Raw genomic sequence first — 23,183 nt, 5'->3', positions numbered from 1 at the left:
CAAATTTCTTGCTGAACAAATAACAATTCATTTTGAAGCCACTGAAGACAAGATAATCTGGCATCCTAGCAATAATGGTGATTTATCTTTCAAACAAGCTTATGAGTTCAAATATGGGGTTGGTCAGAAGATAAAATGGGCCAAAGAGTTGTGGTGTTCCGATATTCCTCCAACCAAATCCCTTTTGGTTTGGCGGATCATGCATAATAAGGTTCCAACGAATGAAAACCTTACATCCAGAGGGTTTCAGTTTCCATCTTTATGCTCATCTTGTTCCCTTCAGGGTGAAACTACCTTCCACTTATTTTTTGAATGTCCTTTTGCTATGCATTTGTGGAACTGGTTGTTCTCTATTTTAAATATAAACATGCAATTTATCACGTGTCTTGACTTTTTGAATCTTTTGGAGAGAAACTGGTATCCGCAGTGCAGGACCGTCCCGAAAGCCTGCATGTTCAATATTCTTTACACTATATGGCTTAGAAGAAACCAAGTGAGATTTAAAGACACACAGATGCACTGGAAACCTGCTCTTAATATTATTATTGCTCAAACTGCCATAACAGGTAATCTTACTGATGAAGTATATAGAGGGGATATGCAGGAATTCAGGATACTCAAAACTTTTAAAGTTAACATCAAACCCCCGAGGGCTCCCATCATCAAAGAAGTAATTTGGACACCTCCCTTGTCATCTTGGATTAAAGCCAACACTGATGGTGAAACTACAAAGAACCCTAATAGAGCAGCTGTAGGAGGCATCTTCAGAAACTCTGATAGCATATGTATTGGTTGTTTCACTAAATATCTGGGGGAGCATGATGCTCTATTTGCTGAACTGGTAGCTGCTATGACTGCCATTGAGATTGCTCACATTAATGGTTTCTGGAATTTTTGGTTGGAGACAGACTCACAATTGGTTATTTTGGCTTTCAAATCTATTTCCTTGGTTCCTTGGGTTTTAAGAAATAGGTGGCTCAATTGCTTAGTTAGAATCAGACAGATGAGATTTGTGGTGTCTCATATATATAGAGAGGGCAATGCTTGTCCGGACAGCCTTGTTAATATTGGTCTTGCATTGGCTTCACCTGACTTGGTTTGATGCTTTTGCATTAGTTTAAAAAAAAAAAAAAGACTACGTTAGCCAATACCCAGACAAAGAAAAGGGCATGACCACCACTGCTGAGTACCAAAAATAAAGATAGCTTTTCTAGCTTTCAACCAACCTAAGGACAATATCTTTTCCTTGTCTAATAAACGGGAAATGAGAGTTATTACATTATTAAACAGTCGATTAAAAAAACATAGAAACATCTTTACCTTCTCAATTAAATTCATTGTCATATTAAAAAAAACATAGAAACATGAATTTAATTTAGAAACTTTTGACAAAATTTTAAAATAGTCTATATCTTTTTGTCAAAATTTTTTCAATTAGATCTTTGTTTTCATATTTCTTTTTACACGACGAGAGATTTAATTGAAAATTTTTTAACAACAACAAATATTATTTTAAAATATTAATAGAGTTAAAGACTAATTTATAAAGACATTGATTAATTTAACGGTTTAGTGGCTTATTTTATCATCACATTTAGGCGCGGAGAGTATAGATTTTAGGCCGAGGGAGGGACCTCGGGTGAGGTGCCGAACCTAAAATCAATATCTATTTTGTCAAATTTGGGCACGTTATCTTCTTCTGCTTCAGTGAAAACTAGTAAAAAACTTCAACCTTCTCTCAAAAATGGCTACTACCACCTCCGCTTCATTCTCTCGCCTCTCCATTCCCCCAAAATCACCCTCTCAACCACAATTCCTCATCTTCACCTCCCCATTTCAAACTAAATCCCCCTCATCTCGAACCCGGTTCACATGCTCCGCCGGTGAAACCGGTTTATTCACAAAACTCGGCCGGTTACTAAAAGAAAAAGCAAAAAGCGATGTAGAGAAACTCTTCTCCGGTTTCTCAAAAACTCGTAACAATCTCTCCGTCATTGATGAGCTTCTTCTTTATTGGAATCTCTCTGATACTGATAAAGTTCTTGATGAACTTGAAGAGGTTCGTTTTCGTTCATCTTATTCAATTCCAAACTATCATTACTAGTAATTTTTTTATTAATTAGTTGATTAATTAATGTTCTTTGTTTATTAATTATTATTACAGGCTTTATTAGTTTCTGATTTTGGACCGAAAATTACTATTAAGATTGTGGAGAATTTAAGGGAGGATATACTTTCTGGTAAGCTTAAATCAGGGAGTGAGATTAAGGTATGTGTGTATAATTAGTTGAAATTGTTTTTTTTACACAGACGGTGTAAAAGTAAAACTTTGTTCACATGCATGTAACTAAATCATACCAAGTAGATATTTTTAGGGATATTTTATGAACTTACCTATAAAGGTGGCATCTTAGAGTGATTTGATTCGATGCATGTGTAAGAAAGTTCTACACTGTCGTGTATACAAATTAAATCGTATTTAATTAAATATTTTAATTTTTATGCATTTAAGAAATTTTACAGGGTTTCTATAAAAAAATAAGAAATTTACACTGTCGGTGCATCACAACCAGTCATGTGTGTGGTGAACTTAGAAATACTTACTATAAAAGTCAAATGTTTCAAATGATATGACCATTATGATTGATTGTAATATGTTAACAAGCGTCACATACTTTTTTTTTTTGGATTTAATTGAATTGTGCTGACAATATAATTTTTTTTTTTAAACTGTTATCAATTATAATTGCTGAATCGTAGAAAGAATTTAACTTTAATCATATCCATTATAAAAGTCATAATTAAAACAACAGTAACACTGTCGTGATTGAGTTTGAACACACGAGAATGTGGTTGCATTGTATAGAAATGTGATTTGTGCCTTTATATAAACTATTGGGTAGCATATCAGCTGAACTCAAAACAGAGTGATTAGCTGAAGCAACCGAGAAAAGTGGTTAGGGATTCCGATTTGAGTTTTTGTGTATGAAGAAAATTTGATAGAGAGGAGAGAACTTACCTTGTGTGCCAACATGTTCCCTGGTTGAGATTAGTCACCTTCATACCTATAATATGATTACCGATACAAATATTGGTTAAGCAACACTAAATACCTTTGAAAGTAATCCTTTAATTTAAATAATAAATACCAGTGGCCGTGAATCCGAGTATGAACATGGATACCGAAAAAGTGTTGTCCGAGAAAAAACTCCGTAGAAGACACATGTGTTGATTGAATCACTGCCTTATCATATTATTTTACTACGTATATGGATTTATTTTTGTTTAAAGAAACGAATATCAAACTATTTTGTTTTAGCCAAGGAGTTTGGATTAGTAGTCACCAAGCTGATCCACAACATGAGAATGTTAGAAAGATGCTCTTACGTGAAAGGTCCCTGGTTCGATCTCCGCCAATACAATCCTTGTGGCGAGGCTAAATTGGTAGAATCCCCCACAGTACTACCATCAAAGGAGGGGACTGAAGAAAGACAAAAGAAAGTTTTTGTGTTCTTAATGTAATACTTACATTAATTTTATTTTATGATTTATTCTGTTTTTGAAGCCAACATATATTTTTTTTAAAATTTGTTGCCATCCTGCATTTTATAAATATTTGACTATATAGGATATTTATTTATGGTTTTAAGTCTTGGTATGGAACTAATTAATATAATCTTCTGTCCGTTGCATTTATCAAATAGGAATTTCAATTTTTATGATATGAATGGTTTTAGGAAGCACTGAAGAAGAATGTTTTGGATTTGTTAAGCAACAAGGGGAGTAAAACTGAACTTCAACTTGGATATAGGTGTGAGCATTTAACTGCTGATTTTTGTTTTGTTTTTCTGCAAGTCACTGAATTTTATTGTGTTCATTTTTGTGCTTTATATTGAATTAAATTTCATTTACAGGAAACCAGCCGTAATAATGATAGTTGGTGTTAATGGTGGTGGGAAGACAACTTCTTTGGGTAAGTAAAATACTAAATTGTTGATTCTATTATTTATGGAGCAAGGAAACAGAAAAATGAGACAATGTGCAGTGTTTCCCTCCTTATGTACCTGGAAAGATTTTCTTTAAGTTAATGAACAAACCAAAATGTTTAAAGGTGTTACATGTCTTTAAAGTTAATAGATAATTGTCAAATGAAGCATGTCCTCCCAAGCAATTAACAATATAGAAATCCAAAACCAAACCGATTTGATAAACTTTTCCTTGCAGGAAAGCTGGCTTATAGATTGAAGAATGGAGGTGCTAAGGTTAGATTATACTGTGAGTTTTTCTTTGGTTTTTTATTTTGATCTACACCAAAAAGTTCGATGGTGATATCAGAGAATTAAACGACACTTCAATTGTTCTAGAAATCTAGATTGTTAAACTAGCTGGATTTCCTTCTCAGCTTTCAAAAGGCTGCTGTAAATAACATATATTATGTAATTAAGGAATAATTGCAATCTGACCATTAATCAGGCCTGTTAGGTATAAAGTAATCTATTTAGGCATATTAGCGTTTGTATTTGCAATAATATTCAGAAAATTATTTCCCATTTCTACCTGGAGCAGTGAGCAACTCTTGGCTTTAGTTTAGGGTTCAGCCAACTGTTGTTTTAACGGTGTTTCTGAATTCTGACTCTACATGCAGAAAGATGAGCATTCCCTGCCTCATTATTGGATATCTTTTATGACTCTACTTGTAGAGAATATTTTTGTCTCATTTGGAATAACTATTTCTTGTATAAATTTAGGAGTAAAAAATATCTTTAGATCCTTGGAAGCTGCACTATACTCAAATTAGAAAAGAGGGTCAAATAGGAGAGAATCCAATCAAAATGGGAGAGGAAGAGTAACAAAAATTAGGAGAAACAATATAAAAAGACAAACAATAAATTGTTTTACAGGAAAATTGGTTTTTGACAGAGACTAATTGCATTAATTGAGCCACGTATCCTACCACGTTTGCTGGGATAACACTGTTTTTGTTGCTGCACTTCCAAATCTCTGTTGCATCTTTGAAGGTTTTAGTTTACCTTCATTAATCTATAGCCCTTCCGCATAGCTCGAGTTTTCAAACTGTTTAAAATGAGATTAGGATCCATGCATTTATTGTATACAATAGACTTGTATCATATCTTGTAAACAGGGATGGCATACTTTGTAACTATCTTATTTGATTGTTTTTAAGCTTATATAGAGAGTCTCCTTTGTGTAGTTCAAAGGAGACTCTCTCAGCAACTTATGTCTCATTTTCTCTCCCTCGACACAAACATTTAAAATTGACCCCAATGTATATGTTTTATACTGTATGAAGTATTATGATACTTTATTCCTCAAGATTCTTTCTCATATCCAATTGAGGTGATTTTTAGTATCTAAGATCATATCATATTGTCTTGGATCACTTATTTATGTGTCACATGTTAGAACAAAATATTTCACGCTCATTTTTCGTTCTCCTCAAAATTCTACCAGATACTGTTGGCAGCTGGTGATACATTCAGAGCAGCTGCTAGTGATCAGCTAGAAATATGGGCTGAAAGGACTGGGTGTGAGATTGTTGTAGCTGAGTCTGAGAAATCCAAAGCATCAGCAGGTACAAATAGAATTAGATTTTACTCCTAGCCTGCCATTTATCACTTTATAAGTTTTACAGAGTGTTTGTTTATTTTGTAATTATCCTTATTATTATATTATTATATATGGTTTGGATTCTAAATTTTGTAACTTCTGTATTACCTGCAGTGCTTTCACAAGCTGTAAAAAGAGGAAAAGAGCTAGGTTATGATATTGTATTATGTGATACATCTGGACGTAAGTACTAAAATTTTATGGCTAGCTGTTTTGAACTTTAATACCTGGCAGGTTGTATATTAGTATTGGTGTTCATGTTATATTCTCAGGTTTACACACCAATTACAGGCTAATGGAAGAGTTAATTTCTTGTAAAAAGGCTGTTGCTAAAGTAGTTGCTGGTGCACCCAATGTAAGCGCTTTTGACCCTTTTTCCTCTCAACTTGGTCATCTTTCTGCTAGTAAATCATTGAGAGTTTCTGACCTTTACATCATAATTTTCTTGCTTTTGAATCCACTGCCTCTTTAAAGACTTTTTTTTTTTTTTTTTTTTTTTTCAAGTTACTTCCCAAGTTATATTGTTATCTTCTTTTTGGTTTTCTGGAAATTTTTTTAGTAGTAATGTTTTTGACATTTATGTGGAACTTGATGAACAGTTATTATGTGATGGGGTCTATCATCTTTGTGTTTAAACTCAATACATCAGTATTTTGCTTTTGTCCATTTATACTAGTACAGCTAGCTTGTGCTCTCTTATATTTTTTATTCTTCAAACAAAGTGGGGAAAATTTATCGTAAAAAATGACATTGGTTAGCACCTTCAGAATTGGGAACTTATATCTTAACTCCATGTAGGTTTTCATGTCTTGTGAATTTTACAGCAATGGTGTTTACAGTATCAAAATTTTGCAACACAATCTTTTTTAATGAGGATTAGAACTAGCTGAAATTCTAGGAAGTGCTTTAGAAATTACAGTGTTTTCTGATGATGGGTAATAGTTTCTTTTGATGTAATCCACGTGACCTGAAGGGATAGCATTGCTTGCTTTCCATTTATCTATTAATCAATGCATTCCCTACTTGTAGTGTATGAGGAGATTTATGTTAGATTTTGTCTTATATGTTTTCTTTAAAATCTATGAATTTATCATCTCTTTCAACTGAATTGCATAGGTCTCATTTGTTTCATTCACCTTGGACATCTTGGTTCTTGACACGGCTAGAGCTGTTGCAGCGAACTTTATTATGGTTATGAGATTATCATCCATGGATCATATTTGTGTCTTTCCTTAGCATCTTTTTTGTATATTTTAGTATAATTTCATATTTGATAGGATGTACATTAATTTGTTTTTTATCCACATTCCGTAAGTAGGCTTGTTGATGTATGTGTTTTAAGAGTATGTGATGGAAAAATATCTTCCCTGAGCATCTTTTTTATCTCTCTCTCGTGCTCACACACACTAAGATCTAAAATTGTATGAATTAACGGTGTTACAATGCTTGCAGGAAATCTTACTGGTTCTGGATGGAACTACTGGTTTGAATATGTTGCCACAAGCCAGAGAATTCAATGAAGTAAATTCTAGTTCTCATTTTTGAATTTCGTGTCTATCTTCTTCCTATTGGGAAATTTGTTATTTTACATATTTGAATTTGAAACTCCGTTATCACCATATGAAAATACCATATGGCATTCACATTTCTTCTTTGGGATGAGTGTTGGAATTTTGAAGCTAAAGATCTAAATTTTCGATATAATAGAAATGAGAAGAGCTATTAAAAACAATTCTACACCGCCTTAATTGTTTTTTTATTTTTGGGCATAATATTATTTCAGTAGAGGAGTACTAGGAACATTCTCTTTTCAACACTCTCTCTACTCTTTTATCGGGTAAAATTCATATGGATCTCACCACTTTATGTGGGACCCATTTCCAAAGTGTAGGACCCACATTGATTTCACCCAAGAAAAGAGTGAATGTTAGAGAGAATGTTGAAAAGAGAGTGTTGCTAGCTCTTCTCTATTTCAGTATTTGTTATTACGGTTTCCTTGCAGTTTCATATTAGCTTTCTGTAAGCTGTTAATGAAGTTTCTTTTGTCTTGGGACAGGTTGTGGGTGTAACTGGTTTAATTTTGACCAAACTGGATGGTTCTGCAAGAGGTGGCTGTGTGGTATTATTATCTCAATAATTTTTTAAATTTTTTTTTAGCCTCAAACATATTTTTTTAATTCAATTTTTTTTTATTACTAAGAGTAAGGAATAAGCTGCTTGTGTTGGCAGGTCAGTGTGGTTGATGAGCTTGGAATCCCTGTAAAATTTGTCGGTGTTGGTGAAGGTGTTGAAGACCTTCAACCCTTTGATGCAGAGGCCTTTGTCAATGCCATTTTTCTGTAAACCATAAGTAGGCTTAGGTATGTACATCATGACTTATTCTTTTCATTCCTTTCACATTGAAGTCTGAAATCTTTTCAAAAAACCAGTCATACTATAAAATATTTCCCATTCAATATATGATTACAGATTAAAAGATATAACCATACTCTTTCGGAATCTACACCTCAGATATACTTAACTCTAGGGGATCTTGCTATTTGACAACTTATCCAGACCTTTTATTTCATATGTTGTATTGCTAGGCATGTGTCTTCTATTTGGTATTATGCATAATCAAATTTTTTAATTTAGAACATTTCCTCTTTCAACTTGGATGTCAGCTAAGTTTCGAGTGTGAGGGCTATGTCTTTGGTTCTATTTCTGCATAAAAGAAGAGTAAATTACAATCCCTTCTCTTAATGAAGTTTAAATTTACGTTAATTTTATTTTAAAGTATACATACTCATCCTTTAAGAAAGGAATATTGTTATACTTCTAAGTTAGTTTTAATATAAACAATTGAGTAAATCACATTTTAGTCATTGAAATGTAAGGGTTGGTTAATTAGTCATCCAAATTGACAAAATAGCAATTCAGTCCCAATGTCAGTCAATTTAGTATTTTCAAATTTAACTCAACAATTTTAATGGTTTTATGTTGGACTTGATGTAACAAGAGACTATTCAACTCAATATGTAAGTCTTTGATAGGTTTTGATGAATGATTACTAAAGAGCGTGAAAGAACTAAAATGATTGACATTCTTTAATTTAAGGATTTAATTGTTATTTCTTATATTTGAGGGACTAAATTGGTCGACACTTACAATTTTGAGGACCAAAATGATTATTTACTCGTAATTTGTTATGGACTTTCTTTTCTCTACTTGTGATTCTTAAGATCATTAGTATAGTCTTGAATGCATACTGACTATTATGGGACATATGAAAGTGAAACAACAATTTTAGGCAAGGTGTCAAAGCTGAAATTGTGCGTTTAAAACTTTTATTTGCCTTTTATTTGCGTGTAATATCTCTCTCGAAGTATAGTTTAAATAAGAGGGAAAAAATCATTGGAAGAATGTCCGTCCTCTTAAATTGATCTCGTATTTTGAGAGATTAAACCCTGACTCCTCCTGACACCAAAATAATGAGGAAAGTGCAATGTAATTTAAGCTTTTCCCAGATAAAGAAAGTATAGTTTACTCTAAAATCTAAAAAAAGAATATGGATAATCACATTTTTGGGTAACCAGAAGTACCTTTACCTTGATTTTTCCTTCGTTGCACATTGGCTATATGAATCTACTCTTACTATTATTTGGTTTACCAGGCTATGCTACGATTCAGAATCACATATTTACACGAATATGCAGAGCAACATTAGGTCACAGGAAAGAGAAAGACAACATTTTATCATTTAATCCATTCTTGAGAGGCCAAGCTTCGCAGAAGGTGAAAATGATTTTGGGGAAGCGAAGCTATTCTTGCTTTGAAGGTAACTCAGCTGGTATAACCCCTTTGCATGCTTTGTGGTTGGCAGTTTCGGACAATACGACAATGGTTTATTTCCACTCTTGGCATTGAACTTGAAGATTTTGTTGTGGTGTCCATGTAAATGAATGATACCACAGAAAACATGAGCTAACATATGGTCCATTATTTGTCAATGATTATGTGATTATTTTTTTCCTTCCTTTCTTCAACTTCTCAATGAGGTGTCTTATTTCATTGTTTTTGTCATCCGGGGACAACTTTTGAACAAGGCACATTACTCACAAAGAATGTCTGATGATATAAGTACAGTATATACTGATAAGGGCAGTGCTATATCTCACGAGTATTTTTTTTTTGAGAAGGTCTATCTCACGAGTATTGCTCACGAAGGTTTCACGAATCTTAGGTGGACCTATAAAAACCCTTGCCGAAAAGGTCTATCTCACGAGTATTGCTCACGAAGGTTTCACGAATCTTAGGTGGACCTATAAAAACCCTTGCCGAAAAGGTCTATCTCACGAGTATTGCTCACGAAGGTTTCACGAATCTTAGGTGGACCTATAAAAACCCTTGCCGAAAAATACGACGATTAGTGGTTGTAAATTTAGGAAGACTTTTAATTACAAGGGTCGTGATATTGTTGTGGTTATTTCCTTGTGATGTTAAGCACTATCCTACTAATAATATAAGTACTATTTGCAAACAGTTAGTTAGATTAACAGTCTGAAAATAAGCAATTGGATCTCAATATCTAGGGTGTGTTTGGTAAAAAAAAGTTATAAGCTAGCTGAAAAGCTAGCTGATAGCTGATAGCTTATAGCTGAAAAGTTAGCTGATTAAAATTAAAAGTGTTTGGTAAAATTAGCTGTTGAAGTGACTATAAATATAAAATGACATAAAAGAACATGCTTGTTTATTTTTTTTTAATATCATATATATAATTTTTATTACTTAACACATTTATTTTTAAATATTTAAATATATTTCAAATTATTTTCATCTCCAAAATAATAAATGTATTTATGAATTCAATCGAATTTTTTTATTTAACAATTTTTATTTTATTTTTATGAATTTTATTTAACTAAACTTGCTTCACTATTATAAATTTTATATAAAATTATATATTATATGAATTATGAGCAAAGTAAAAAAGAAAACAAAAAAGAGGACAAGAAAATTTAAAAAACCATACATGGTAAACATGGTTAGTTGAAGAAGATAGTGGATAGTTTTTTTTATTTTTTTATTATAATAAAATAAAATAAAATAAAGAAAAGGTTAAAATAGGAAGAAAGTATAAAAAGCTACAAGCTATAAGCTAAAAAGCTACTTGGATTAGCTTCTTAAAAAACGCTATAAGCTAGTGAGAAAAGCTTTTTACCAAACACGTCTCATTTTATCAAAACAAGCTTATAAGCTAGTCCAACAAGCTATAAGCTAGCTTTTTTGTGTTACCAAACACAGCCCTAATATCTTTTTTTGGTGGTGTCCAGGATTCGAACCCCAAACATTGGATATATTATACATTGTCCTTACCAACCGAGCTAAGCTCATGGGGACCCCTCAATATCTAATATCTAATAATACTTTTCTATTTGTTGTTAACATGTTGCAAAAATTCATAAGAATGCATATCGGGAAATTTGAGCTTCAATTAGCACCACAGCAGAACAACCATAGAAGCCTTAGAGCATGTCTAAACTGGGTAATGGAATTAAGAACACATTTTCTCAATAATATCGAGAAGATTGATGTCATGATCTATCACTCTTAATGAGTCAGACATCGGATAAAAGATGGCTTAAACATGTATTTAAAATTTGAAGTAATCCCACCTCACAAACTGGTTTTTGGGGTTGTGTTAGACTCAACTACGATTTTAAAATATAAAAAAAATCGTACAAGATGTTTGACTTGTGCTTAACTATGTTGGGATACCAATTCTGCATTATCATTATTGTTAAAATATTTTCCCTTTTTCTATCTTCAAAGGTTGAAAACTTGATAAAAATAAATTCAAATAATTCGTTAGTTTTTTGTGTTACCCCCTCTATTAAGTGTGTTCAAAGGACAAAAAACAACATATTAATCTATTCCAGAGACATTTAATAATGAATTAATTTTAGGGTGTATTCATAAAACCTCTTTCACCACTAAAAATATTTGATTGTTTTTAGTACAACATATGTTTTATACACTATAAATTAATCAAGTCATTATATTTGTTTCATGCAAAGAGAAAAAAATATGACTAAAACATTTAAGTTTGTGATTGCTACGATTTTATTTCTTACCCTATTTTTTATTGTAAAGAACGTTGACGGTAAACTATTTTTCCATCCTTTTCAAATTTCTATCTTTTGTTTGTATTTAGTAACATTGCTTTATTTTTTCTTTTTTGTTACAGCACAAGTTAAATGTAAAACTGTTAAAGATTGTCCAATAAGACGGAATCGCAAGTATTATTGCCTTTTCGGTATATGTAAATATGATGTCATGTAGAAACCTATTGTAAGATAAGACCCAAGAGAGCAAACTTACATGCAGGGAAGAATGAGTTCTTTTGCACTCGAAAAAAAAAAATATGCAATATATCTTGTACCAAAAATTTCGTAGCTCTGATTTATTTATTTATTTATATTGGCGCTGGCTCCCGATAATTGTATTTTTTATTTTAATTTATCTTTTCGTAATTTCATAGACCTATGGTTGTGTATTCCGAGATATAATTTTCTCAAAAAGAAATAAAATAAAGTAAGATTATAATTAGATTGTGTTCTTCTCTCTTAATTTTAGATGTATCATAGATTATGATTTAAGCTTATGACATCTTCTCTCTAACTCCGTCACATATCATAATATTTTAATTAAGTTGAAAAAATATTTACTTCAAAGTCTAACTTAAATTTTTTGTCATAATTTTTTGAGTATTGATGTTGACACATTTAATTTGGCTGAGAAACACGAATAAATTACTCAAATGCCCATCGGCAGTTAACTGCCGAAGTTTAGTAAAATTGGCTGCAGTTAACTCAAATGCTCCTCGACAGTTAACTGCTGAAGTTTAGTAAAACCGGCTGCAGTTAGCTGCCGAGGTACCTTGGCAGTTAACTACCGAGAAAAATGAACTCAGAATTATCATCATCAATGGGTACAACTCCAATGCATTCAAAGGCAAAAATTATAATACGCTATGTTGATTACAGGGAACTTGTTGAACAAGTTCTATAAGACAAATCAAAGGCAAAATCATCACTAAAAAATCACTAAAAAAACTCATGTGTTCAATGATTTGTGAATTATGCAGCGATATCCATAACAAATCGAAATCGAATTTAATTCAATCCATTGATGATGATGATGTAACCACTGTTACACTAGGAATTGGAAATGAAAGAGAGCTGGAATCGAAATGTGCAGATTCTTGATAATGAACCCATTGATGATGATAATTCTGAGTTTTCATTTTCTTCGGTAGTTAACTGCCGAGGTTTTCCTCGACGGTTAACTGCACCCGGTTTTACTAAACTTCGGCAGTTAACTGCCAATGGACATTTGAGTAATTTAATCGTGTTTCTCAACTAAATTAAATGTGTCAACAACAATACTCTAATTTTTTTTGCAATTATGATTTTTCAAACATTTCTGTTTATATTTCTCTTAAACGGAGAATCTATCAATTCATTTCTTTCTTCAAAACATAAATTATTGATTGTAATGTTAATACTTGGATTGTTTAGTTCTTATTATGGAGACTTTTGGGATGGGGTTTTGGTGTTTTTGTGGAGTGCAGGGTCTTATATATACTTAGCCTTGAAGTTGTTTGCTATGTTGGCTTTGGAGTGTAGGGTTTGGGAAAGTTTATATGAATCAATACAAATACTTTATTTAATTTCTTATAGTCCTTTTAGATTTTTAATTTTTCTATATGCTTATTTCAAAATGTTGAAAAGTTTTATATTAAACAAACATGAAGAAAAAGTGAGTAAGCATGGTTAAGAAGTACAAGATAAAAAACACCACCTCTAATAACACACTGCAAAAGCACTAAGCCACTCCCATCATCACTACCTCTAATAACACCACCATATCCATCCATATTTTTCTTTCAGTATGTGTAAAGTAAAACCCACAATATTTCTACTTGCGATAGCCCTATTCTGGGCGTAAATTTTGCATTTACTCACAACCCAACTACATCGCGATATTTCTACTTGATATTTTTATTGAGCATTAGCTTTACGTAGGTTTCATAAATAAGTTTTCTCTTGAGTTCCTTCTCAAGATCTCAGTTTGATTATCTCTGATGCCAATTTGAAGGGGTTGATTTATCTTCTTAAAAAAAAAAAGTTTTCTCTTGAGTTTGTCTTATAGTCACACGGTTTATAGGAATTGATTTTAGAACTAGCTTTTATTTGAATTCTTTTTGTTGTGAATTCAATTTATATGCAAAATGATTTTAAGACTAGTATTTTATTTGAATTGTTTGTAAAATTAGTTTTGAAGTGAATGATTTTCATGAACCAATTTTGATTTGAAATGCATTTCAAGTCATAATTTTTGAAATGCATTCCAATCTTTTATTTGATTTATGCATGAGTGAGTTTTGAAATCATGTTTTGATTATGAATTTCAGGTTAGAGTGAACATAACATTTCGTGTGATTGTAACTTGTTCACATCATAATTGTATGCAATGGAGAAAATTACAAACAAAAAAGTTTACTATATTCTTTTCAAATAAGCAACCAATAACTAACAAGTTAATGTATTTAAACATCTTTGGTTTTAATTTTGAAAACAGTAATCACTGATTGATTCAATTTAAGAAAGCAAGATAATTTTTGAAGTTTTTTTTTTTTTTTTAATATACCATGTATGATAGATTAGTAAATGAAAAAAAAATAATCCATGAGCTAGGGACATTCATTCTAAATGAATTTTTTTTCTGACTCATACATTCAAAATGAAATTGGTTATACTCAACTTGTTGTATATAAATAATAGGTTCAGAAAAGAGTTCAATTGTAAAGTGTTTTGTTTGTAATTGTTGAAATTAATTAATACATTTCCAAAGCCATGAAAGGGGAGCTTGAGGTAACTCTGTTGAGGGCCAATGGCCTCGATAACAATGATTTTCTCAGTAAGTAGTACTCAATTTTTAATTAATTTTTTGTTCAATTGGGTTCATACATTATCACTCTCCTTCATTAAAAAAATTAATTCAATTTTATTTTGCAATGAATTGTTAATCTTTATTATCATTTTTTTATGAATGACAAATATTAACAATTTGTTTTTGGATTATATATACTCGTCTTCGTTTGAATTCGAATCAAGACCTCTAGCCTTTCTTAATCTTTATCTGTAACCAGTTAAGCTAACTAATTCTCTAATATTAATTCTTTCTTGATAATTAAGCAGAAAATGTAGATACTTATGTGATTCTCAAGTATAGTTCGAGTTCGACACATGAAAAAGTAAGTTGTGTAATGCTCCACACAAATTTATTCGCATCACAGAGTGAGTTTACTTTTCATTTAACCTGCATCAAAATTAACACAACTAAGAGCATCCACAATAAGAATGTTTCATCTATTTAATAACAAATTAAATAGATATCCTCATTGTGTAGCAATAATTTTTTATGATTATAGAGAAGATTGTCTTTTTTTTTTTGGTTACAAGAGAAGATTGTCTATGAAGCAACAATTTTTGTTTAAAAATAAATAAATTTAATCGAAATAAAATGATATATAGTTAGTGAATAGCGTGACCTGTCTATTAAAGACAATGAGGTTCTTTCAGAAAAACAAAAAACAATGAGGTATTGAGTTGAAGGAATGTGATGTTTATTTGGTATTGACATCAAAAAATTATAAAATAACTTAGGTGTATATCTAAGTAAAACTCACTTTCAAATAGATGAACTTTATTGTGAATGCTCTAATTATTTTCTTAAAAATCACGACAAATGAAATAATACATTTATAATTTTACAGAGGGAGTAATTTAATTTATGTCTATTGATCAACTAATTAATATAGATTAATTCTCCTATCCAATGTGCAGCATTCCTTTAGAGACAGTGTTCTTTGTGGATAGCGTTCCGGAAACTGATTATCAAATATTTACCGACTTTGGTGTATATGTTGGAGATATTTATGTGGCTCTCACTTTCATTCGTGAGGATGTAAATACATAAAACTTTCAAGAGTAATAAGATAATCTATTCATTTATAACCGATGTCCCCGGGACACTGGTTCAGCATACCATAAAAGGGAATTATTATCATAAAAGGAAACTGTTTTTGACATTATTATAAATTAATTACACAATTTCAATGCATTAACTACTATATAATTTCTTTTTTCATACCCTTAACCGGTACCCGGGGGCACCGGTTAGCATTTCCCTATTTTATTATCTAGCTGAGAATAAGTTATCGTCTGTTGCTGAGATGAGCACTTGAGGTTGAGGTGTGGAGAGGGAGACATGGAAATGGAGACGACGACTGTTGGCTTGGGTGGAAGATCAAATGAGGGAGTGCAATAAGCTATTAACTTCTATTATGTATAGACGACATGTGGTTATGGTACTTAGATCCAATGAAAGGGTACACAAGTCGGTGGAATTTATCGGTTGTTATTATCAGGGGAGCCAAGTGGAGGGTATGATTTTACCAACATTATTTGGAACAAGGCAATCCCTTAGAAAGTCACTATTTTTTCTTGGCAGTTTTGTGTAGTAGAATTACTACCAAAGACAATTTGCTCACATGAGGTATTATTAATGTTCATGATCAACCGTGTGTGAGTGGTTGCGTTACCATTGAAAATATGGATCATCTATTTCAGGGGAGTCCATCTTTGCTCCATTTCATTTTCCTCAATTTATACCATTTCAAGTCATAGATGTGTGGTATGTGAAAAAAATACAATCAATGATTGTGATTAAAAGGTTTGAAAAAAGCAATTCTTTAATAAAAATAAAGGCTATGCGCTTCTTCCTACAAACTCTGTACATAGTATTTTACTTGTTCTTTTTTGTATTTGGAATTGTGTGGTAGTCGTGTGCATTGGACTTGATGATTGCAAAAACCACCAGCACCTGAACCAAATTAAGCAAACACATGAATTTCAAATAGTGATTCAGCCTGCCTCCTGAACAAATTCTAAATCATTCATTATAACAAACATATGAAGCAACTCTTAACATATTTCAAAATTGAAAACAACCATTTCAGCTCCATTCAAAATTTGAAACAACCATTTCAGATTTGGTGGAAATTTAAGGTTTCAAAGCTATAAAATCGCCATTTTTTACAGCCACTAGATTTGCATGAATATATAACTATGGCAGTTTGAAGCGGCAACAACAGTGAAGAGAAATGTTTGACTGAGGATGATTTAGGTGACATGATGTGGAGCAGAAGTCGGCGCCGGTGGATGGAGGGAGAGGGGCGGTGGCGGCACGGGAGGGAGAGAGGCAGCTGTGAGATTATGAGAGAAAGGAAGTAGGAGCGCGTATGACTTGAAATGAGGTAAATTGAGCAAAAGGAAATGAAGCAAAGATGGACTCATGTCAGGGATACGATTTTTTGGCAAAATTTGGTCGTTAGTAACGCGTTGGGTAGGTATACAATCAGTTAGTCAAGCATTTCTCTTTGATCACCTTCTCCAATTTGGTTGGTTAAATGATTTTTCTACAAGTATTGCATCGTTGTGATATAACGTTATCGTATGTTTGTGTTATATGGGAAGAAAAAAATAAAATATTTCTATTTTGTATCATATGGTCGACTCGACAAAGTTAAACTTTTCTCTTTTTGGTGGTTGAAAGCGAAATATACAAATTTTGTTTTCAATTTCCATTTTGGTGACTTAATTCCCTCTTGTGTTTGGGAGTAGAAACTTAGCTCGTTGGCTTTGTTGTCTTGATTAAGTTTTTTTGATCAATCTGGCTTAACTTCCTCCTGTATATGCGTCTAATATTATTTTCTAATTGAATTTGAAAATCAATTCAAATCTCTTTTACATTGATTTATGATTAAGCACCTCTTTAAATCTACGATTCATCCTTAAATTCTTGCATCCTAAAAAACATTATTGGTAAGGTGAACTATATTTTGAAATTTGGACTAGACCTAATAAATTATTACCAATAAAAATATTATTGGTAAGGTATACTATATTGCTCGAAGCATTTAAGGATCAAGGCTCAATGTGGATAAGTAGTACTTGTAAAAAGAGTTGGAAGAAGAATATGGATAAAGAGTATTAAGGTTTACAAGACCTAACATAAAGTCTGTCTATTTTTGCATAAAATTTCAAGGGTTCTGTTAACCGCTGTCCCTAAAACACTCGTTCAGAAATTCAAAAATAGAAATTTTGTCTTGGAAATATAAGCTGTTACTTTTGATCAAGTATTAATTACTTGCTTATTTTAATTGCTTAACCAATGTCCTAGTACACTGTTTAGCGCATTCTCCAACTTCAATACTGAAGTATGCCAATTCTTTTATTCCAACAAAGATGTCTCTTTCGGTTATTGTAGGCACTAGGCAGATCACTCTTGCAAAAGTATATATACATAAAAGTGGTGTGTGATTACAACATAGTAAAAGATTGGTGTTTCCATCTTACTACAACATAGTAAAAAATTGATGTCGGTAAGAACAATGTAGGGCAATTAAATAACTAAAAATCAATGGGAAAACGAAACATAAAGTTTGAAACAAGTAGCCAATGTTCATAAAAAAGAGCAAAGAATGATGGAAATATCTTGTAATTTCTAACAACAGATTTAGAAGGAAAATGATCCTTCAACTTGTTTTGACTTGCCATCTTCTTTGGCCAAATAACTTCCAGTTAATTAAACCTGCAAAAATAAATATGTCAATATATGATGTATATAAACATTGTTTTGCTGAAACTACACAGCTTCAATCAAATTTAATAGAGTGCAATGAAATTAGAGAACAAAAGCTTCTTTCTCTTTCAAAATTCATTAAAAACTGTTTCAAGCAGTGATAGCAAAATACATTTATACTCAATCAAGCCACACATGACATGCATAAATAACAGTGAATCACACAAACAAAGCAGCCAATATTTCTTGTAAGCATATTACAATTAGTTAACTAATAAATAGTTCAAGACATTGAATCAGCTCATGTCACATACCAACTCATGTTACAAATAGTCTACAAATGCAGTGACCTGAGATTCGACAATACAACATAACTATAAATATAAAAAAATGATGAAAGAGAATATTTCAAAACCTCATTCATCTTGTTAAACCTGCTCACGATCACCAGGGAGTGAAAGCAGAGACTCTGTATACATCGCCACTTCAGATGCATTTGGATTCATTTTGAGATACTCTAACAGCTGTCCTTTATTATTATACTTCACCAATCCATGACCACTATCAGTTCCAATAATATCACCACTTTTTGTAGAGTATATAGGGGAAAAGCAATGCATGTCATTGCCAATAGGAATTACAAGAGTCTTGGTCCAAGACGAACGCAGTTTGTATATTTTCATCGCCCATATTTCAAGCGTCTGATTATCAAAATTCATATTCCATAGACTAAGAAATTCTCCAAATACCCACAAACCATAATACATAAGACCATGGTTGAAATCATCTGGAAGAAGTATCTCTACCAATTTCCTTTCCATTAAATCAAAGGCAACAATAACTTCCAATGGTAAACCATGATGATAATGAGAAGTTAACCAATGAATAACACCCCATTAAAGAATAATCCTGCTTTGGAAGGTTTGGGATGATCCCTGGTATTAAAAGAAGTGATGTGAGGACCTTCAATTTCATTCCACTTGTTATCTCTCAATGAGAAAAATTCCAACTTTGATGAAGTTTTCACCAAGGCTGGACAAAGGGACAATAAAACCACCAAGTAATCATCTCTTGACCGGTCATAACCAAAACCATATAGATGATGTCGATGGTATGCATGTAACTTCAAATCAAAAGGAGACAAAGGTATTTTTTTGTGAAACCTAGAGGATGGATTCCATACGTAGATATTTGTCCAACAGTGCAAGAATATAAACCCTCTGCATGAACCTTTAATTTCATGGAAATAGTAACCTCTGTGAAGCAGAAAATTATGGTCCAGTGAAAAGGAATCATGGTTAATGGATGTTTCAAAATCTATAGAACGAATCCCAACAGTAGGTGGAGTTCTTGAAATTAACACAATTCTTGCGGAGGAAACATCAACATGCGAATTTGCAAAGTGAGGATCAGAGATAAGAGAAAACCATGACTTACAAACACATTTGAAACATAAAAGAGACTTCACCGGCAACCTCAGCAGGATTTGAATGATTAATTCATAAGGAATATACAACGTCTCTTTCATCTTCACCATGCGATTGTATTTCTTCTCTGCCATGTTCTTGACTCTGTTGCGCGTAACCCTAGGGGATTTCAGGTGATGAAATATATAGGTGAATAAATCAGTATTGTTTTTGAGAGGACGAGGCCCAGGGAAAATAAATTTATTTGTAGTTTACCATAGCACAAAACATCGCTTTCTTTTTTCTCTCCTACCCCAATTAGTTTGTGTCCAAATGTTGTTTCTTTTAATAATCTGATTTCGTTTTTTTTTTTTGACCAAAAAAATAATCTGATTTCTGGTTAACCACAAGAAATCTTGTGTGGCTCCTAATATTGATGATGGGGAATTATTGAAGTTGGCTAACGTGGCTCCTAATATTGTGAAATATAATACTTTGATGAAAGGGTTTGGTCAAGTTAGTAATAGTGAAAAAATAGTCATCACCAATTCAGAAAATGACACAACCAATTGAACTTTCTAGGTTACTTTTTGTTTACTTATGTGTAGTATGTATATGATTTTTGAAGCTGCCAATTACATGCTTCATTATAAAGAAGACTTAAATATGTATTTGATCCTTATAATTAGGAGTCGTTTAAAAATTGGTCCTTGTAATCGCTAATCCTTGCAATCATTAATCATTTAAAATTTCGTCTCTCTCCCCACTTAATCACTGCCACACCACATGAAATTCCAATTTTACCCCTGGGTTTCCAATTCTTTCTTCAATATTTTGTCCTCTTCTTAAGGGCAAAATTGGAATTTCATGTGTGGCCGTGATTGCCACGTCATCAAATTAGTGACGTGACAGTGATTAAATTGGTCAAAGGACGAAATTTTAAATGATTAATGATTGCAAGACTAGTTTGCAAGGATTAGCGATTATAGGGACCAATTTTTAAACGACCCCTAATTGCAAGGATCAAATACATATTTAAGCCTATAAAGAATGTACCATTAAATCAAAGGTTAAATAAGAAAATTGTCTTGTTAAATATACCAATATTTGATAAACATTTCTTAAGCTTTTGTTCCATCCAAAAAATTTTATCCATGAAATTAGTCCCTACTTTTTAGTTAACTCATGTCTAACTTTCATATTTTTTAATGAAATTTTTCAAAAACAGGCAAAAAATTATGGCAATCTCTTAAAAATCAACTATGATTTTGATGAAAAACCAAATAGAATTTTTTAACAAAACATAAATTAAATATAATTTTTTATGATTTTGGTGTTAAAAAATTAATATTAAATTAATATTTTGTTAAATAATCAGCTTACAGATTTTACTTCCATGATTTGTACCAATGATGAATAACAAGTGAACTAAATGGAGCAGTAAAGATAGATCGCAAGCTCAAAATGTTTATCTTTTGTGGTTTATTTAATGGTACATTCTTTACGGTGAAGCATGTAATTGACAGCTTCAACATTCTTCATTTTTTTTTTTTGGTTTTTGGAAAGGTCCATTCTCCACTTGTTACTCATCAATGCTGCGATGTAATTGTTTTGATAAAATCTGTAAGCTGATTTTTTTTTTTTTGTTGTAAGCTGATTTCATAAGTCAAACTTTTATACAACTCAATTCACCATTAAACTAATATTCAATACAAATTCATGATTATTTATCCAAGAGCTCTTAGATAAGAATGAGATGACACCTAGCTGCAATCTTGTTTGGTTTGATATTGTGTTTCTCTGGTGTACCGGGGGTAAGGGGGTAAGGTGTGCTCTTCTAATTTGGTCATGAAGTCTGGTGGACCGATCACTTTTAATTGAAAATTGGGAGTCAGTTCTTTGGCTCAAGTTTGGTTTTGAGCTTTTTTTGATGTTCTTTCAATGGATCGGAGGTCGAGAGGTGATGGAAGTTCAATGATCTTTCGGATATGAGCTTTTCGGATGTGCCGCCTCATCTTTAGTGTTGAGTTCTGGGAGTTTAATTTTTTCTTTGGGGGTGAGTAGTGACGACGGGTGGTGCTGGATATCGTTTTTTTAGTGGTCGTGTTCATGAAGGCGTCTGTTGTAGGTGGTGACGTGTATTTTTGTGGTGTTGTCCCCAGAGGTGTCTTTTAGGGTGTTTATTTTCCCGTGTTCCGCCTATAGACGACGCCTTTAGTTTGTATTCTCTGATTCACCGATCTCTATTCGTCTTGAGCATAGATCTCGTTGTTAAATAAAATTTACTGTTAAAAAAAAAAAGTGGCACCAGTCTCTTCTAATGGAACCAAAGTCATGGTACCAATGAGTCAAGAAAAACGTGAAAGAATTTTGTTAAATGTTTGCCAATTGCCTATTATTTTTCAAACCTGAAACTTTTTTTTTACTCTCTACAATCATTCATAAGTAATTTTGGTCTGAGCATATCCAAAAACAATAAAATTGTGCATAAATATTAGAACTAGATCCTCAAACATAATATTCAAACATTAAAATCATCCACAACAGCTCATTTAGCTAATGTTCAAGCTGCTGAATAAAACTGAATACTATGACAATTCAGTCACCTAGGTACCAATAATAAAGAAGAAAGAGTGTTTGAAGTATCTTCTTTTTGACAAGGTCTCCAGAAGCTCCAAAAAAAAGTTACGCTAAGGTTGGATGCTGTGCACTCAGTCTGAGAAGGAAAATGATTCTTCAACCTGCAAAAATAAAATATGTTGCAAACAACTCAATCAAATATTGTACTAGTGATCAATATTCATATAAACACTCATTGCAAACAAGTAAATAAATGTGTCAGAAAAATATAGGATTCGAGTTCAGTGGAACCGTACTCAAATGAAAGCAAACTAAATAAAGAAGTGTAATACGATTATTGGAATTATTATAATATCAGTGTTGTCAATTGCAGATCGCGGAAAATAATTCTACATTTAAAGTCAATTACGTTATTGTGCTATAGCTGCTATTTTACAACACATTGTACTAAACACATATAGCGAAACAATAGCGGTTTGTTAAAATTTTGCTGTGCTATAGCGCTCTAGCTGAAGCTACTCAGAGTGGCCCTTTACATAAGCATATAAGGGACAGACCAAAAGGTTTCAGGAGCAGGTGAACACAGTATGATTTTATTCTATGAGATATCAACTAGAAATTTAACCGAAAATTTAAAGTTGCACATTTGTGGGAATGGCAAAGGCAGTTGAAGAATACATATTGTCTGCAACAAGAATGCAATAAACCCTAAGTATCCACTAGTCATATGTTTATTAGGAACCAATTTCCAAAGTATTTCGTAAATGACTATTCTTCTAAGAAATATTTTCTAGGTTCTGACAATCCAAATCTAGAACCTCTTCCTATAGAATTATTTTCATACGCTTGATTTCGAGATCGACCCGAAGATCACATGCT

The 23,183-nt window shown here is 32.3% G+C and overlaps 3 protein-coding genes and 1 long non-coding RNA gene across 5 annotated transcripts; 2 read left to right on the top strand and 2 right to left on the bottom strand.

The window, feature by feature from the left end:
- The first annotated feature begins 1,621 nt into the window (after positions 1-1,621).
- On the top strand, positions 1,622-9,797 carry LOC11440916 (cell division protein FtsY homolog, chloroplastic). Of its 2 annotated transcripts, none has more exons than XR_005643541.1 (12): positions 1,622-2,059; positions 2,165-2,269; positions 3,738-3,811; positions 3,915-3,973; positions 4,225-4,262; positions 5,473-5,593; positions 5,743-5,811; positions 5,901-5,983; positions 7,081-7,149; positions 7,685-7,736; positions 7,858-7,988; positions 9,281-9,797. XR_005643541.1 is itself a non-coding variant. In XM_024773591.2 (12 exons), exons 1-11 carry the CDS (start codon positions 1,745-1,747, stop codon positions 7,969-7,971), a joined length of 1,110 nt encoding a protein of 369 aa, XP_024629359.1. In that variant the 5' UTR covers positions 1,624-1,744; the 3' UTR covers positions 7,972-7,988; positions 9,281-9,797. The 2 variants fall into 2 exon arrangements, 1 of the variants encoding a protein (XP_024629359.1); XM_024773591.2 differs by having other exon boundaries at positions 1,624-2,059; positions 7,685-7,747.
- A 1,813-nt stretch (positions 9,798-11,610) lies between these two features.
- On the top strand, positions 11,611-12,107 carry LOC11440917 (uncharacterized). Its single transcript, XR_003007465.2, has 2 exons — positions 11,611-11,770; positions 11,855-12,107. It is a non-coding gene; the product is annotated as an uncharacterized lncRNA (long non-coding RNA).
- Positions 12,108-18,746: 6,639 nt separating this feature from the next.
- LOC112417314 (uncharacterized) lies at positions 18,747-19,139 on the bottom strand. The gene has a single exon (XM_024772869.1). It carries the CDS (start codon positions 19,137-19,139, stop codon positions 18,747-18,749), a length of 393 nt encoding a protein of 130 aa, XP_024628637.1.
- A 53-nt stretch (positions 19,140-19,192) lies between these two features.
- On the bottom strand, positions 19,193-19,879 carry LOC11445137 (F-box/kelch-repeat protein At3g23880-like). The gene has a single exon (XM_024772868.1). It carries the CDS (start codon positions 19,877-19,879, stop codon positions 19,193-19,195), a length of 687 nt encoding a protein of 228 aa, XP_024628636.1.
- Positions 19,880-23,183: the final 3,304 nt, after the last annotated feature.

The sequence above is a fragment of the Medicago truncatula genome, chromosome 8, assembly GCF_003473485.1.
Source record: "Medicago truncatula cultivar Jemalong A17 chromosome 8, MtrunA17r5.0-ANR, whole genome shotgun sequence".
NCBI lineage: Eukaryota > Viridiplantae > Streptophyta > Magnoliopsida > Fabales > Fabaceae > Medicago > Medicago truncatula.
This window is presented reverse-complemented; position numbering and strand designations above follow the sequence as displayed.

Coding starts and splice junctions, on each gene's coding strand:
- LOC11440916 (XM_024773591.2), top strand. CDS start 1,745: ATGGCTACTACCACCTCCGCTTCATTCTCTCGCCTCTCCATTCCCCCA. Junction 4,263..5,472: donor TGAAGAATGGAGGTGCTAAG/GTTAGATTATAC, acceptor AAATTCTACCAG/ATACTGTTGGCAGCTGGTGA. Junction 5,984..7,080: donor TAGTTGCTGGTGCACCCAAT/GTAAGCGCTTTT, acceptor CAATGCTTGCAG/GAAATCTTACTGGTTCTGGA.
- LOC11445137 (XM_024772868.1), bottom strand. CDS start 19,879: ATGGCAGAGAAGAAATACAATCGCATGGTGAAGATGAAAGAGACGTTG.
- LOC112417314 (XM_024772869.1), bottom strand. CDS start 19,139: ATGGAAAGGAAATTGGTAGAGATACTTCTTCCAGATGATTTCAACCAT.